This window comes from Haematobia irritans, chromosome 1 (assembly GCF_050003625.1).
Source record: "Haematobia irritans isolate KBUSLIRL chromosome 1, ASM5000362v1, whole genome shotgun sequence".
Lineage (NCBI taxonomy): Eukaryota > Metazoa > Arthropoda > Insecta > Diptera > Muscidae > Haematobia > Haematobia irritans.
In genome coordinates, this window is record NC_134397.1 from 40,581,554 (window position 1) to 40,596,016 (window position 14,463).

The 14,463-nt window shown below is 37.9% G+C and overlaps 1 protein-coding gene across 1 annotated transcript; it reads right to left on the reverse strand.

Annotated features, from left to right (window-relative positions):
• Nucleotides 1–1,993: 1,993 nt before the first annotated feature.
• On the reverse strand, nt 1,994–12,159 carry LOC142220689 (solute carrier family 22 member 3-like). Its single transcript, XM_075289957.1, has 6 exons — nt 11,556–12,159; nt 11,346–11,500; nt 5,471–5,639; nt 4,939–5,255; nt 4,733–4,867; nt 1,994–2,458 (listed from the first exon to the last, which is right to left on the reverse strand). Exons 1-6 carry the CDS (start codon nt 12,059–12,061, stop codon nt 2,082–2,084), a joined length of 1,659 nt encoding a protein of 552 aa, XP_075146072.1. The 5' UTR covers nt 12,062–12,159; the 3' UTR covers nt 1,994–2,081.
• Between the last annotated feature and the right edge of the window lie 2,304 nt (nt 12,160–14,463).

Genomic DNA, 14,463 nt, shown 5'->3' on the forward strand with positions numbered 1-14,463 from the left:
AACGACAATTAATACATTTTTCTGATTTAAACCAATATTTTTGATGTATTGATTTTGAGAGCGGCGGCTTTTATCCAGCAGGTTGGCGACGGCTAAAATAGGCGGCGCGACTCGGCGGCTTCATTCTCTGGCCAGCACAATTAAAGTAGGCTTTAAAACGGTTGTAATTAATCTCACTATACTTACCAATCTCTCTTCATGTCTGGAGTGGTAACAGGTTGGCTGATAAGTCCCCGGTTTAACAAAGAAAAACACATTTTTTTTGTCAAAATTCGTTTTTATTATTCAACATAGTTCCCTTCAAGCGCGATACAACGATTATAACGACCTTCCAATTTTTTGATACCATACCATGGTAGTACTCCTTCGGTTTTGCCTCAAAATAGGCTTCAGTTTCGACGATCACCTCTTCATTGCAGCAAAATTTTTTCCCTGCGAGCATCCTTTTGAGGTCTGAGAACAAGAAAAAGTCGCTGGGGGCCAGATCTGGAGAATACGGTGGGTGGAGAAGCAATTCGAAGCCCAACTCATGAATTATTGCCATCGTTCTCAATGATTTGTGGCACGGTGCGTTGTCTTGCTAGAACAACACTTTTTTCTTCTTCATATGGGGCCGTTTTGCCGCGATTTCGACCTTCAAAGGCTCTAATAACGCCATATAATAGTCACTGTTGATGGTTTTTCCCTTCTCAAGATAATCGATAAAAATTATTCCATGCGCATCCCAAAAAACAGAGGCCATTACTTTGCCAGCGGACATTTGAGTCTTTCCACGCTTTGGAGACGGTTCACCGGTCGCTGTCCACTCAGCCGATTGTCGATTGGACTCAGGAGTGTAGTGATGGAGCCATGTTTCATCCATTGTCACATATCGACGGAAAAACTCGGGTGTATTACGAGTTAACAGCTGCAAACACCGCTCAGAATCATCAACACGTTGTTGTTTTTGGTCAAATGTGAGCTCGCGCGGCACCCATTTTGCACAGAGCTTCCGCATATACAAATATTGATGAATGATACGACCAACACGTTCCCTTGATATCTTTAAGGCCTCTGCTATCTCGATCAACCTCATTTTACGGTAATTCAAAATCATTTTGTGGATTTTTTTGATGTTTTCGTCGGTAACCACCTCTTTCGGGCGTCCACTGCGTTCACCGTCCTCCGTGCTCATTTCACCACGCTTGAATTTTGCATACCAATCCATTATTGTTAATTTCCCTGGGGCAGAGTCCGGAAACTCATTATAAAGCCAAGTTTTTGCTTCCACCGTATTTTTTCCCTTCAGAAAACAGTATTTTATCAAAACACGAAATTCCTTTTTTTCACAATAACAAAAGTTGCTTCACAAAAGACGCTCTATCTCACAAACTAATAGACTTACAGACGTCAAATTTTGACACGAACCATTCGATGGATGTGAGCTCGCGCGGCACCCATTTTGCACAGAGCTTCCGCATATACAAATATTGATGAATGATACGACCAACACGTTCCCTTGATATCTTTAAGGCCTCTGCTATCTCGATCAACCTCATTTTACGGTCATTCAAAATCATTTTGTGGATTTTTTTGATGTTTTCGTCGGTAACCACCTCTTTCGGGCGTCCACTGCGTTCACCGTCCTCCGTGCTCATTTCACCACGCTTGAATTTTGCATACCAATCCATTATTGTTAATTTCCCTGGGGCAGAGTCCGGAAACTCATTATAAAGCCAAGTTTTTGCTTCCACCGTATTTTTTCCCTTCAGAAAACAGTATTTTATCAAAACACGAAATTCCTTTTTTTCACAATAACAAAAGTTGCTTCACAAAAGACGCTCTATCTCACAAACTAATAGACTTACAGACGTCAAATTTTGACACGAACCATTCGATGGTTGGTACTATATAAAAATAATACTAGCGACGCCATCTATGTGTCAGACGGGGGACTTATCAGCCATCCTGTTAATTACAAGCATTTTTCATAAAAAAGTAAAAATTTCAAAAATTTGTATAATTTTACATTGTTTGTTTTTTTTTTTACTTTTTTTGTAATCAACATTTTTGTGATCTTATCTATCTAATATAAAATTGATCTAAATATTTTCAAATAGTAACGAAGATCTTTTACGATATTGTGAGATCGGCATCGAAATCATCTTAGCTGGTTTGGCATTTACATTTTTTTGAAAGTGCCTATTAAAATAGCACATTATAATGCCATTACTAATGGCAGCGGTGGCAAACATGGTCATTGGTAATAAATAATGAATTTTGCCTACAACTAATGTGAATGGAACTACAGTTAACCAGAAACGACTGAAACAACCCGCTGAGAGCATTAGCATGGGTCTCTTCTCTGGTGAAACCATTTGTCCGGTGCAAGCTGTCAAAACTACAAGTGATGCGGAATTTAACATTTTTAAAATTAACCAAAATAACAGTTCATAGGCGGCTTTTCGGGATTCTTTAACTGAAAAGAATAAAAAATTAATAAAATAAATTCCAAGAAATCTAAGAAAGTTCACCACTGTGGTATCACATTTAAAAGTAATTGAAGTAGGGTACACGAATTATAGCCATATTGCTCGTGCTTTATGGGATGGTGTCGAGCCTTTATGATATGAATAAACTCTATTTAATTGGTGCATTCGCAAGGTACCGGAAAGACCCGATGGATCAAACTCAGTGACTGCCAAGTAAGTGTTATGAATCGTTTGATATCTCGTATTGGATGAGGTGCATCTTGCAGAACGTCCTCCGTTTGCTTCTGGTTCGAGTCGGAATTGAGGAAAATCCCGGGCCATGGGAGAGAAGTTCACTACAGTGGTATCACAATGGACTGAATAGTCTAATTAGGCTGCCACTATACCTAACCTAACATGGTTCTGCTTGGACTGCGAGAACGTAATCCACCACCGTTCAGTTTAGGTGTGGTGTAATCGGGGCATGGAGGGCGAACCTTCGGAACTAATCCAGCCTAGACTCTTTGTAGGAGTGCACTCAGTGACTGCGTGGCTGGGTGATGTGCCAGCGAAAGCATCAGTGAGTCGTCAGTTTACGCAAATCTACATACTCCTACCGCACAACACTATTCACCCCCGAATCTCCTTACACCACATTTTGTTGCTCCAGATCAATAAAGTAGATCATTTTTGCAATTCAATTGTAATGAACTCCGGGGGAAGCGAATCTGGGTTGCGAAGATTCAAGAGGCGATATGAAAGGCCACCTGTGGCTTGCGCCATTGTGATGGATCCAATGTGTTTCAGCACGAGTGGAGGAGAGGGCCCTGCATTTCATATTACAACTTTTTATGCTGTGGCAGAAACTAATTCTACAGGACATGTATGGGATTAGCAGTCAAATACAGTGCTGCCGAGACACACAATGTGGCATTCCGATGATTGGAAGCATGACTTTAGGTTATAATTCGTGCATTGAGTGGCTATAGTACGGGCAGACAGACTTTAATGCCCAAATGAACTTTGACATTCTCTCCTGGATAAAATAACAAGAGAGCTAGAGCCTTGGGAAAGCAAATCGGTGATTCCACATTTCCACTCTAAACGAGGAGGCCCCATGAACACAACATCCGACCGCATCATACCCAATGCTCGAATCTCCCAGTTGAAGTCTAAATTCCCAGCAGAAACAGTTGGACGCGCAAACGATTCTAGTTCTAAAATCTGGAAACTGAATCTAGAAAACACAAAGTCGGTGAATACAAGGGAACTCAGCGCCTGAAACAACGTGAACCACAGTAACGGTCTCCGCGAACTCCGGCAAGGGGAATGATGGGATTGTATTCACATTGGCGTTAAGGAGTGCCATTCGACGCATTCATGGCATAGGGAACCACCGTTGTGCTATAGTTAGCATGGTATCCTTTTGCATACACAGGGTCGTGGGTTCAAACCCAGTTTCGATTAACCACCAAAAAGTTTTTCAGCGGTGGATTATCCCTTCTCAGTAATGTTGGTGACATTACTGAATGTTTCAAAGCTTCTCTAAGTAGTTTCACCGCAATGTGGAACGCCGTTCGGACTCAGCTATAAAAAGGATGTCCCTTGTCATTGAGCTTAACATAGAATCGGACAGCACTCAGTGATAAGAGAGAAGTTCATCACTGTGGTATCATAATGGACTGAACAGTCTAAGTGAGCCTGAATTATCGGACTTCCATTATACATAACCTAACCTATGGAATCCGCACCAATAGTTCGCCCAAGTTACCGATATTGTCAACCCCGGTGCTAAGGCATTTGAGCATGCAGAGAATAAAGTTATTGACCGGACACAACGACTTGTTTTTAGGCTCACCAATAATATACCATATCTGGGAAGTGGGTAGAGTGATACCGCCACTGAAGTCAGGTAAAAACTTGATCAAGGTTGAGGTTGAGGCCAATCTCCATTGTCTCATAAGAAGCTGGGACGCTTGAGGCATTATTCCTCCTGAGTCTCGTAAGGAATATCCTATTATCAGTACGGATTCCTAAAACTAAACTGTACGAACGCTGAGTCACACTCAGAAATGTCACCAGCATTGCTGAAAGGGGAACATCCACCACTGAAAAACTTTTTGATGTACGGTCGAAACTGTAATTGGATCAATAACCTTTCATGGGCGGGTATGCTTTGGACCATGACGGCTATCTTCCTAAAAATGAAAACCTTCCACTTTTAAGACTTTTCTTACAGCGATTATTTCTACTTGTACCGATACTCATTATCAAACACTTACCATTATTCGGTGAAAGCCATAACAAATATGTGGTAAGACCAGCAAATATCATTAAACATCCAGAAATCAGCCAATGACGTCTGGTGTATAGGACAATATAAAGTCCCATGCCTATGCCAAGCATTTCTACAAAACCTATCGCGGGAAATGGGAAATTTTCAATATTTATTTTTGAAATTATCAAGTGCCTGAATACAATCTCTCACCCAAACAAAATGTATTGACATGCATATACTTGACACCCAGAAGACGTATCATCAAAATCATTACAGTATATATGACCACCGCGACAGACCATATCCAATGGAGTAAGGCTATAAAATGTCTAGGAGTTTTACCATCCCATATTGTCCAATATAGATGAGTCCTACTATTTTCTAATTCCCAAGATTGTTGATTCAATCGAGTTTGAAGATCCAAGGGAATATCTTTATGGTTAATTTGGGCTGATTGTAATAATATTTTCATAGTCTCATCGATGTGTCCATGTTTCAACAGCCAACGGGGACTTTCGGTTATCCATCTGAAATTATTAAAATTTAAAGGGACAATTTAAATCGGTTATTAAAGCGGTGGGATTAATAGTTCTTGTCAAATAAAAGAATCCGAATTCAAACGAGCAGAAGCTCATAGACGCTGTTGCAGGGGTTTGAAACCTAAAGCACTGTTGTAGCTTGAATTCGTAAATAACCTCTGCAGAATCTGAAACATATAGTATATGAAATTCCTTGTACTCACCTCAGTGGTATTATAAAGACGAGGAGGGATGATGATATTGCCACATATAATGAATTCCAGCTATCACAATACATGGTTACACCGGGCAAAATCATAAGTCCTATCGATGCAAATAGTTCGGATAGGATTGTGGTTATCATTCTCTCACGTCCAGAAGTTATGTCGGTAACTAAAATCGTTCGTAGAATAGAAGAATGAAATATGTATGGGATTTATATGAGTAAAACGGTATCGACAAGATCTCTTAAGTACTGTTCTAGCTTGCCAGTTTTTTGAAAATTCCCCACGTTGAAAAAATTACTAAATTCAAACAAATATGGCAAGAAAATAACAAATATTCAATACTGAATTCAATTTCTTTAAAATTAATAGTCAAGGGCTATATCATTCAATAAAAGGACCAAATGATCAATAATATGAACACTGGCATTTTTAATCGGATTTCGAACTTTGCTACGTTATTGCTCATTTTTAACACTACCAAAAATTTTTTTGTGGACTTTAATGTTCAATTGTTTCTTCAAGTCAGATTTCCACAAGCAATGCACTGGCATTTAAAATCGTCATTTTCGACCGCCTCTAGCTAACCTTTTAATTCGACAGTGTGGCAATTGAGTTTTCCGGTTGCATGGTGATCTGAAATCCATAAGAGTATTCGATGTACTGCTCTTTTGTAGAGAAAATTGTGGTAATTTGATTGAGGAACTCGGTTTGAAGATGCTGAAACGTCTTGACATACATAAAAAGGGTAGAATAATCCCACTACGGAAGTCAGGCAAAAACAAAAGCAAGTGAGAGTCGTGTAAGCTGAGCGCCCTACTCTTACGTGTAGGGATGCATGTGCTTGTGGCTCTGTCCTATTGTAGAGAGAATTGGGGCATTCTCATCTATTTTTTTTTCGGGAGCTTGTGTATACCACGTAAGAGAGGGGTATAGTTTCCCTTGTGACCTGATAAGCATATTCGACGAATACTTAACTGCTCAGCTCCTCGTAGAGTAAATTGCAGCTGTTTGGTTGAGGAACACTGATAGCTGATGATGAAGCATCTGAACATACAGTTTGTTGAATATCTGACCATTTTGCTTGGCAAACGGTCGCTACTGAAGTCAGGTAAAGACAAAACCAATTGTGAATCGCCCAAACCAATGTCAATATTCGATGAATGCTGAACTGATCAGCCCTCGTTTAGAGCTAATTGGAGCAGTTAGGTTGAGGAAATATTTCGACATACAGGGTATGTGAACAGACTTATCTTTAGATACACTAACTATACCTTTTTCCTGGAAAACGGATAAAGAGATCCTCCTCTGGATTGTTGATGCTGTAGCATCTGGACATACAGGGTGTTGATTATCTGACCAGACTCCTCATGTTGCCTTCAGACTCACTATGCCTGGAAACGGGTAGATCGATCCCTCTACGGAAGGTAGGCAAAGACGAAAACAAGTGGGAATAGCGCAAGCCGATCTTCCCTTTGACCTAACATCCATATTCGATGAATACTGAACTGCTTAGCTCTCTCGTTGAGCAAATTGAGGCAGATTGGTCGAGGGGCACTTAGTGTTGATGGTGATGGATCTGAACATGCAGCGTTGGGTATCTGACCAGTCCGCTCAGCTTGCCTTTAGGCTCACAAAGTATACTATAGGCGTGGAAAATGGGTTGAGTGATGCCGATTTTGGAGTTAGGTGAAGACAAAATCAAGTTTGAATCGCGTCGTCCGATCTTCCTTGTAACCATCCATTTTGGGTTAGGAAACATGGATTGTTGATTCTGAAGCATCTGGGACCCTATATTCCCAGGTGTGTACTAGATCAGACTCCTAAACTTGCCTTAAGACTCATCATATGATTCTGGTACCGAAATCAGACCAGGACTAAAACAAGTGTGAATAGCACAAGTCGAGAGTTTTATTTTACCCTCCAAATGACGAGATTTGTATCCTATAAAGACGGGACAATGAAAGAGGAACCTTCTTTTTATGGCGTTCGTACTCGCCTCTCAAAATGAGGTGTCTCATTATTGAGGTTCATTTTTCTCTCCAAATGACGAGTTCTGTATCTTATAAAGACGGAGCAATGGAAGAGGAATCTTCTTTTTGTGGCGTTCGTACTTGCGTCTAAAAAGGAGGTTTCTCATTGAGTTATTCCTGCCCAGATATATCCTTTTTGTTACCACAAAAATCGTGAAAAATCGCATTGAATACCGCCCTCTGTGTTGTTAGATATCTAAAAACAATTAATCGAATAAGTAGAGAAATTGTTTTCGATTTTCATATCCCTATTCCATTCTTCAATCAAGCTATGCAAAAAAATTACCTAAAGGTGAGTATTAAGTTCGAGTTTAAAGTGAAAACTAAATCAGTAAGAAAAATGCATAAAATTATAGATATTTGTTGCAATTTTATTATAACCTGATGGGGAAAAGCCCAAAGTAAATTTTCACAAAGTATGTATTCCTTAAAAGGGATTATTAAAGAAAAGTAATCGTGAAAAAATGCCGTTTTTAGCGGATAAACTCGAACTTAATACCCACCTTAAATGAAAAAAAAAAAACAGACTCAATAATTCACTAATAATACATCTTATATAGCATATCACATATACAAACAAACGTTAACATTTCAAACCAGTGATGCCAATTTGGTTCTTTTAGCACCAAATTCAGTGCTTTTTGATTTCCTAAAAGCACCAAATTGGCTTTTTAGTGCCTTTCTAAAAAAAGCACCAACTTGGTACTATCTGGCGTTTTCGTGTAGTGCTTTTGGTGCCTTTTTCAATTTGAACAGTATTGGGTATAATTGACGACATCTTTTCATACAAAAATTCTTATTAGACTGTCAAAAGCTTAAGATTGTTGTGAAGGTGGTTCTTTTTAAAAGTCTAGTGACGAGTGCAGAATTTCTGAACGTGATAAAAATGTCATTAAAAACGTTAGTATTAAATTCATTCACTCATAATTACAAAGTGATCTTCGGGAGTTGGTATCACTGTTCAAACCAGTATTTTAAATGACCAAAACGCATGTGCCTGTCTGCTGCAGCATTATCATTGACTAGACATGGTTGAATTATTCAAGGGCTATTACCTCACAAAATGGATTGCCTGACCGTTTTTGTTAAAGATTTTGTAGTAACCTCCGATAGTTTAATGCGGAGTGAGCGGATGCTACTACGTTAGCTTACTTTGAATAGAGGAACCAAGTTTGCTCCATACATCATAAATTGCAGAACAGGGATATAGATAGGGCTATAAGTACTTCTCATTCTCAAAACATACCGCACAGTGCTTCGGCGCAGATGTTCCCTCAACTCTACGTTTTCCGTTATGGTACCAACTGTTTCCTGGGCAGTTTATTTATTTATTTATATATTTCTATACATCAAGACAATGTCTTATAATTATAGCGCAGATATCAGTAGTTCAAATAATATCCATCTTAACTAGGGTTACAATAATTAAATTATTTATAAAAATTTAAGGAAAGAAAAAAATCTTTAAAAATAGTAATAATTTAGAAAAGTAAAGATGTTTTCAAAGTAATATAATATTGTTTAACTAAAGACAAGTTAATGAAAATTAATTCTGATATAATTGAAGTATTCGTATTTTTTTAATAAAGAGGTTGTTGATGCTTTGTGTATTGTTCGGTAAAGTGTTCCAAAGACATACTGTACTGATAAAGAAATACCATTCGGAATCAAGACATCGACGCCTAAAGGGTATTCATTTTTTATCTCTACTTGAACGTATGAATCTCAATGTGTAATACAAGTTATCCGGAGTCCGTTTTACAATAATTTTCTGCAAAACTATCAAAACTCTTGTATTGAGGAGGGTTTGAAAACTAAATCCATAAAGAGAATTCGCTAGATGTGTGGTCCAGTGTCGCCTATTTAGTCCATACACATAACGAATGATGCTATTGAAGGCAACATTTAATTTCCGTAGACTCGCTGAGTCACAATTACCAATAAGTTCACATCCATAAATCAGTCCTGGTACCAATACCAATTTTCGCTAAGAGAATTCGTTTGTTTAGCGGCGTAAATGGCTGAACCACAGCGTTCTTAATTTAGCATGAGTTTGGCCCGTAGCAGAACTGTCCAACTAAGTGAACTACTGAATATTATTCCTAAATTCTTTGCTCTGGTAACAACTTTTATCTTCTGATAATTTATAAGAATATCTGGTGTCTGTGGGTGGAAATGTTTGTTTCTGTGTATTATAAGGTATTTCGATTTCGTGGGGTTTAGCAATAATCCGTTAGCCTTTGCCCGTGTATTTGGTCATGATCAGAGTTGAGCTTACCTATAGTGTCCCTAAAAAAATCTGGGTTCGAAACTCACGGAACTATCATTCTTTATTTAGATTAGGTTAGGTTAGGTTATGTGGCAGCCCAATGTATCAGGCTCACTTTGACTATTCAGTCCATTGTGATACCACAGTGGTGAATTCTTTGTTTAGAGACTTACAGATAGGAATTAGGTGGGGAACAAGGAATAGAGTGTCATTCCTTATTCCCCACCTAGTTCCTAGCTTTGATCGGTGTAACAATTTTTTTCCCTCTGGGGTTCGAAACTCACAGAACTGTCTTGTTTTATGGGGTCGTTCAGATAGTCCCTTCGCCTAATGATTTGACACTCTATTCCATAGTCCCCTCCTAGCTACTATCCTTGACATGTGTAACAATTTTTCCCTCTGATATTGGTTCTGGGGTTCGAAACTCACAAAACTGTTATTCTTGATTAGGGACGTTCAGATAGTCGCTTCGGGTAATGATGGCACTCTATTCTCTAGTCCCCTACCACCCCATATCCTTGATCGGTGTAACAATTTTGTTTCCCTCTGAAATTGGTTCTGGGGTTCGAAGTTCTCACGACTGTCATTCTTGATTTAGGGACGTTCAAATAGTCGCTTCCCTTGTCCTCACATAACTCCTAGCTTTGATCGGTGTAACAATTTCTTCTCTCTAACATAGGTTCTGGGGTTCGAAACCCTATATGATGATACTTGCTATATGATGATACCTGGGTATATGATGATACTCTATTTCTTAGTATGGAGGTCTCGGATGTTCTTTTAATCATGGTAAAAGCTTGAGACTAACTCGTCGATACGCTCTAGAGGAATTAATTCTTTGGAGCTGTAGGTAACACATTTTAGCTTCTTAGCCCAACTTGGCTATCGAATTTTCTCCAGCATCACATGAATATTACTTTAACCCTTATATTATGTTGGGGTCATTGAATGACCCACATCATATTTTTCATCGAAGTATTTCTTACTGTTGGAATATAATTAAAGGTTCTTACTACTCAGCAAGAATTTGGTACATGTCAACAATTCATGCACTGACTTAGTAAGAACTTTTATTTATTTACCAACAGTAAGAAAATGCGATGTGGATGAAAAATGCAATGTGGGTCATAAAATGACCCCAAACATAATATAAGGGTTAACCTAACGTAATCTACACAGAAAAAAATTTCACGAAAATTTTTCCAATTAAAATCTTAATTGAGTTTTAAAAAATATTCAATTAAAAATTTAATTGATTCAACAATTTTTTTAATTGAAATAAAAATCAATCACACAAATTAATAGTATCAATTAAATATTTAATTGGATCAATTAATTTTTTAATTGGCTGTCAATTAATTTTTTAATTGATACTATCAATTCTGTGATTGAAGACATTTCAATTAAAAAATTAATTGGATCAATTAATTTCGTGATTGAATCAGAAAAAAATTTTTTTGTGTGTAGATGTAGAAGATATGAAGCATCTACCAATTTGCTTTTTTATTTTTTTATTTTTATAAAAATGTCCCAAGTTCACATTCAGATCTCTTCGATAAATCCAATTACTTACCAATAACTTGTCCAGCGGTCATCATAAATGAACAAAATACCGATGTTAAACAACGATAGAAGACATGCAAAATAAATGTCGAGACGAGACCTGTTAAATTGCCACAAATTATCTGACCAATCATGCCAATAAGCATTAAATGTTTTGGACGTATCCTGGCCAAAAGGAAGATTAAGGGAAGGTAGGAATTTTAAATTCCAAATTACTTACGATTCCAAAAAATGCAAAGCTAGTAAACCTCCCACTAGGCCACCTAAAGCATGGAAAGCTTGAGTTAGGGAAACAAGCATTTCTCGAGAGCATAGCAAATCGAATTGCATTACCAGCGATAAATAATCAGCTCTATGTTGAAATTCCTCACAAGGCAAACGATTCTGGGAGTTATCCAAATTTGTACTCCTATTTCCTTGGAGGTCTATGGGAGTATAATAGCATTGATCTATGAGAAATTCACGATCAGTTGTTTCCAAAACCTCTTGGTGGCCATATAAACTACTCATCTTTGCCATGGACAAGTCTTTGGTATCATTATTGTATTGCGATATACAATAATATTCCGATTTTAATGGAACTGGAGCGGTAAAACTGATACATGCCATAAACCAGGTGGCCGGAATTTTACATAGAAACACAAAGATTATGGTCTTCAATTGCCATTTGCCAAAATTTCCAATGATTTCTGCCACGACATCACGACCATTGTCATTTGCAGTCATTTGATTTGATTTGATTTCGAGTCGAGTTCTACCGTCACCGTCACAGTTACCGTTGCGAGAGTCGTGTGTTACGCGAGACTGCCACTTTCGAACTGCCCGTCTGTAAAGTGGTATCAACGAATCAATTAAGCAACGTTAGCAGCGCTGTTGCCTCACTTCGAATACTAAAACCTGGTTTGTATGAATCAAAACGTCAATGATGTTTGAATATTAATTAATTTCATTTTTACTATTTTGCCCTTTTTGTTTGTTTTGCTAAACAGTTGATGGGAGAGTAATTGTTACGTTTTGGCATACCTCTCTGAATTCCAGTTTGTTTTGCATCATTTTACTATGTTTATTGGAAAGAACAGAAAGACGTTGCCTGAGAAGGTAAAAGTTGCTGAACGCTTTGGAATTTCAGATCTGTTGATAATATTTATTAGACCAACGCCATTTATGAGGTGTTACTTTATCAATTAGCTTGTGATAAATGAATTCATTTTGGTTTGTGTAAGTATTATTTATTTATATAATAAATTCTGATATAAATCAAATTCTATTAAAATTTTATTTAAATTTGTAACGGTACTTAAATTGAGTATCATCTTAAAATTACCAACCAGCCCCTACAATATCCCAGCAAAAACAAGTATGTACGGCCGTAAGTTAGCCCATATGTGGTATATATTAGACAAAAAAGTTATGTATAGTTAAGTCTACAAATAATTACGAATCGATATGGACTTCTTGCACGGTACGTAGAGAGCCAGAATTGAAATATGGGGGCTATATACAATTATGAACTTGATATGGACCAATTTTTGCGTGATTGGAAATCGATTTATCTGAGGGATATATATAACTATAGACCGATATGGACCTAGGTAGGCATGGTTGTTAATGACCATATACTAGCACAATGTACCAAATTTCAACTCACTCGGATGAAATTTGCTCCTCCAAGAGGCTACAAAACCAAATCTCGAGATCGGTTTATATGGGGCTATATATGATTATGGACTGATATGGACCACTTTTGGCATGGTTGTTAAATATCATATACGATCACCACGTACCAAATTTCAAGCAGATCGGATGAATTTTGCTTCTCCAAAAGGCACCGGAGGTCAAATCTGGGGATCGGTTTATATGGGAGCTATATATAATTATGGGCTGATAGGAACCAATTCCTGCATGGTTGTCGGATACCATAACTAACATCACGTACTAAATTTCAACCGAATGCGAAGAATTTTGCTCTTCCAAGGGGCTCTGGAGGTCAAATCTGGGGATCGGTTTATATGGGGGATATATATAATTATGGACCGATGTGGACCAATTTCTGCATGGTTGTTAAAGACTATATACTAACACCATGTTCCAAATTTCAGCCGGATCGGATGAAATTTGCTTCTCTTAGAGGCCTCGCAAGCCAAATCTGGGGATCGGTTTATATGGGGGCTCTATATAATTATGGACCAATGTGGACCAATTTTTGCATGGTTGTTAGAGACCATATACTAAAACCATGTACGAAATTTCAGCCGCATCGGATGAAATTTGCTTCTCTTAGAGGCCTCGCAAGCCAAATCTGGGGATCGGTTTATATGGGGCTATATATAATTATGGACCGATGTGGACCAATTTTTGCATGGTTGTTAGAGACCATATACTAACACCATGTACCAAATTTCAGCCGGATCGGATGAAATTTGCTTCTCTTAGAGGCCTCGCAAGCCAAATTTAGGGGTCCGTTTATATGGGGACTATACGTAAAAGTGGACCGATATGGCCCATTTGCAATACCATCCGACCTACATCAATAACAACTACTTGTGCCAAGTTTCAAGTCGATAGCTTGTTTCGTTCGGAAGTTAGCGTGATTTCAACAGACGGACGGACGGACCGACGGACATGCTCAGATCGACTCAGAATTTCACCACGACCCAGAATATATATACTTTATGGGGTCTTAGATATGTTACAAACGGAATGACAAAGTTAATATACCCCCCATCCTATGGTGGAGGGTATAAAAAGCGTCGCCAACAAAGTAGTGAAAATGTTCTTTTTGGATCCGGTAGTGGTGCCAAATTGACGCAGAAGCTATGAATTTAACATGGGCTTGTCATAGGACAGATGTCCACCATTTCAATAGCCGTTGTACTGAATTTGCATCACTTCTTAAGGTGTAATGCGAATTCAGTGTTTTGTATGTGAATTAAGAAATTTTGTGATATTTTGACAAATAAACAATTTTTAATTTTATTTTATGATTTTTAATGCATTATAACGCTTGTCTGGAACGTTTGACATAAAATAATTTCAAAAATTCGCAATTTTTCTAGAAAGAAATTTATCATTTTTTCGGTAAAATTTAAAAAATTTGTATCATTTTATTAATTCTTAATCTGTTTTTA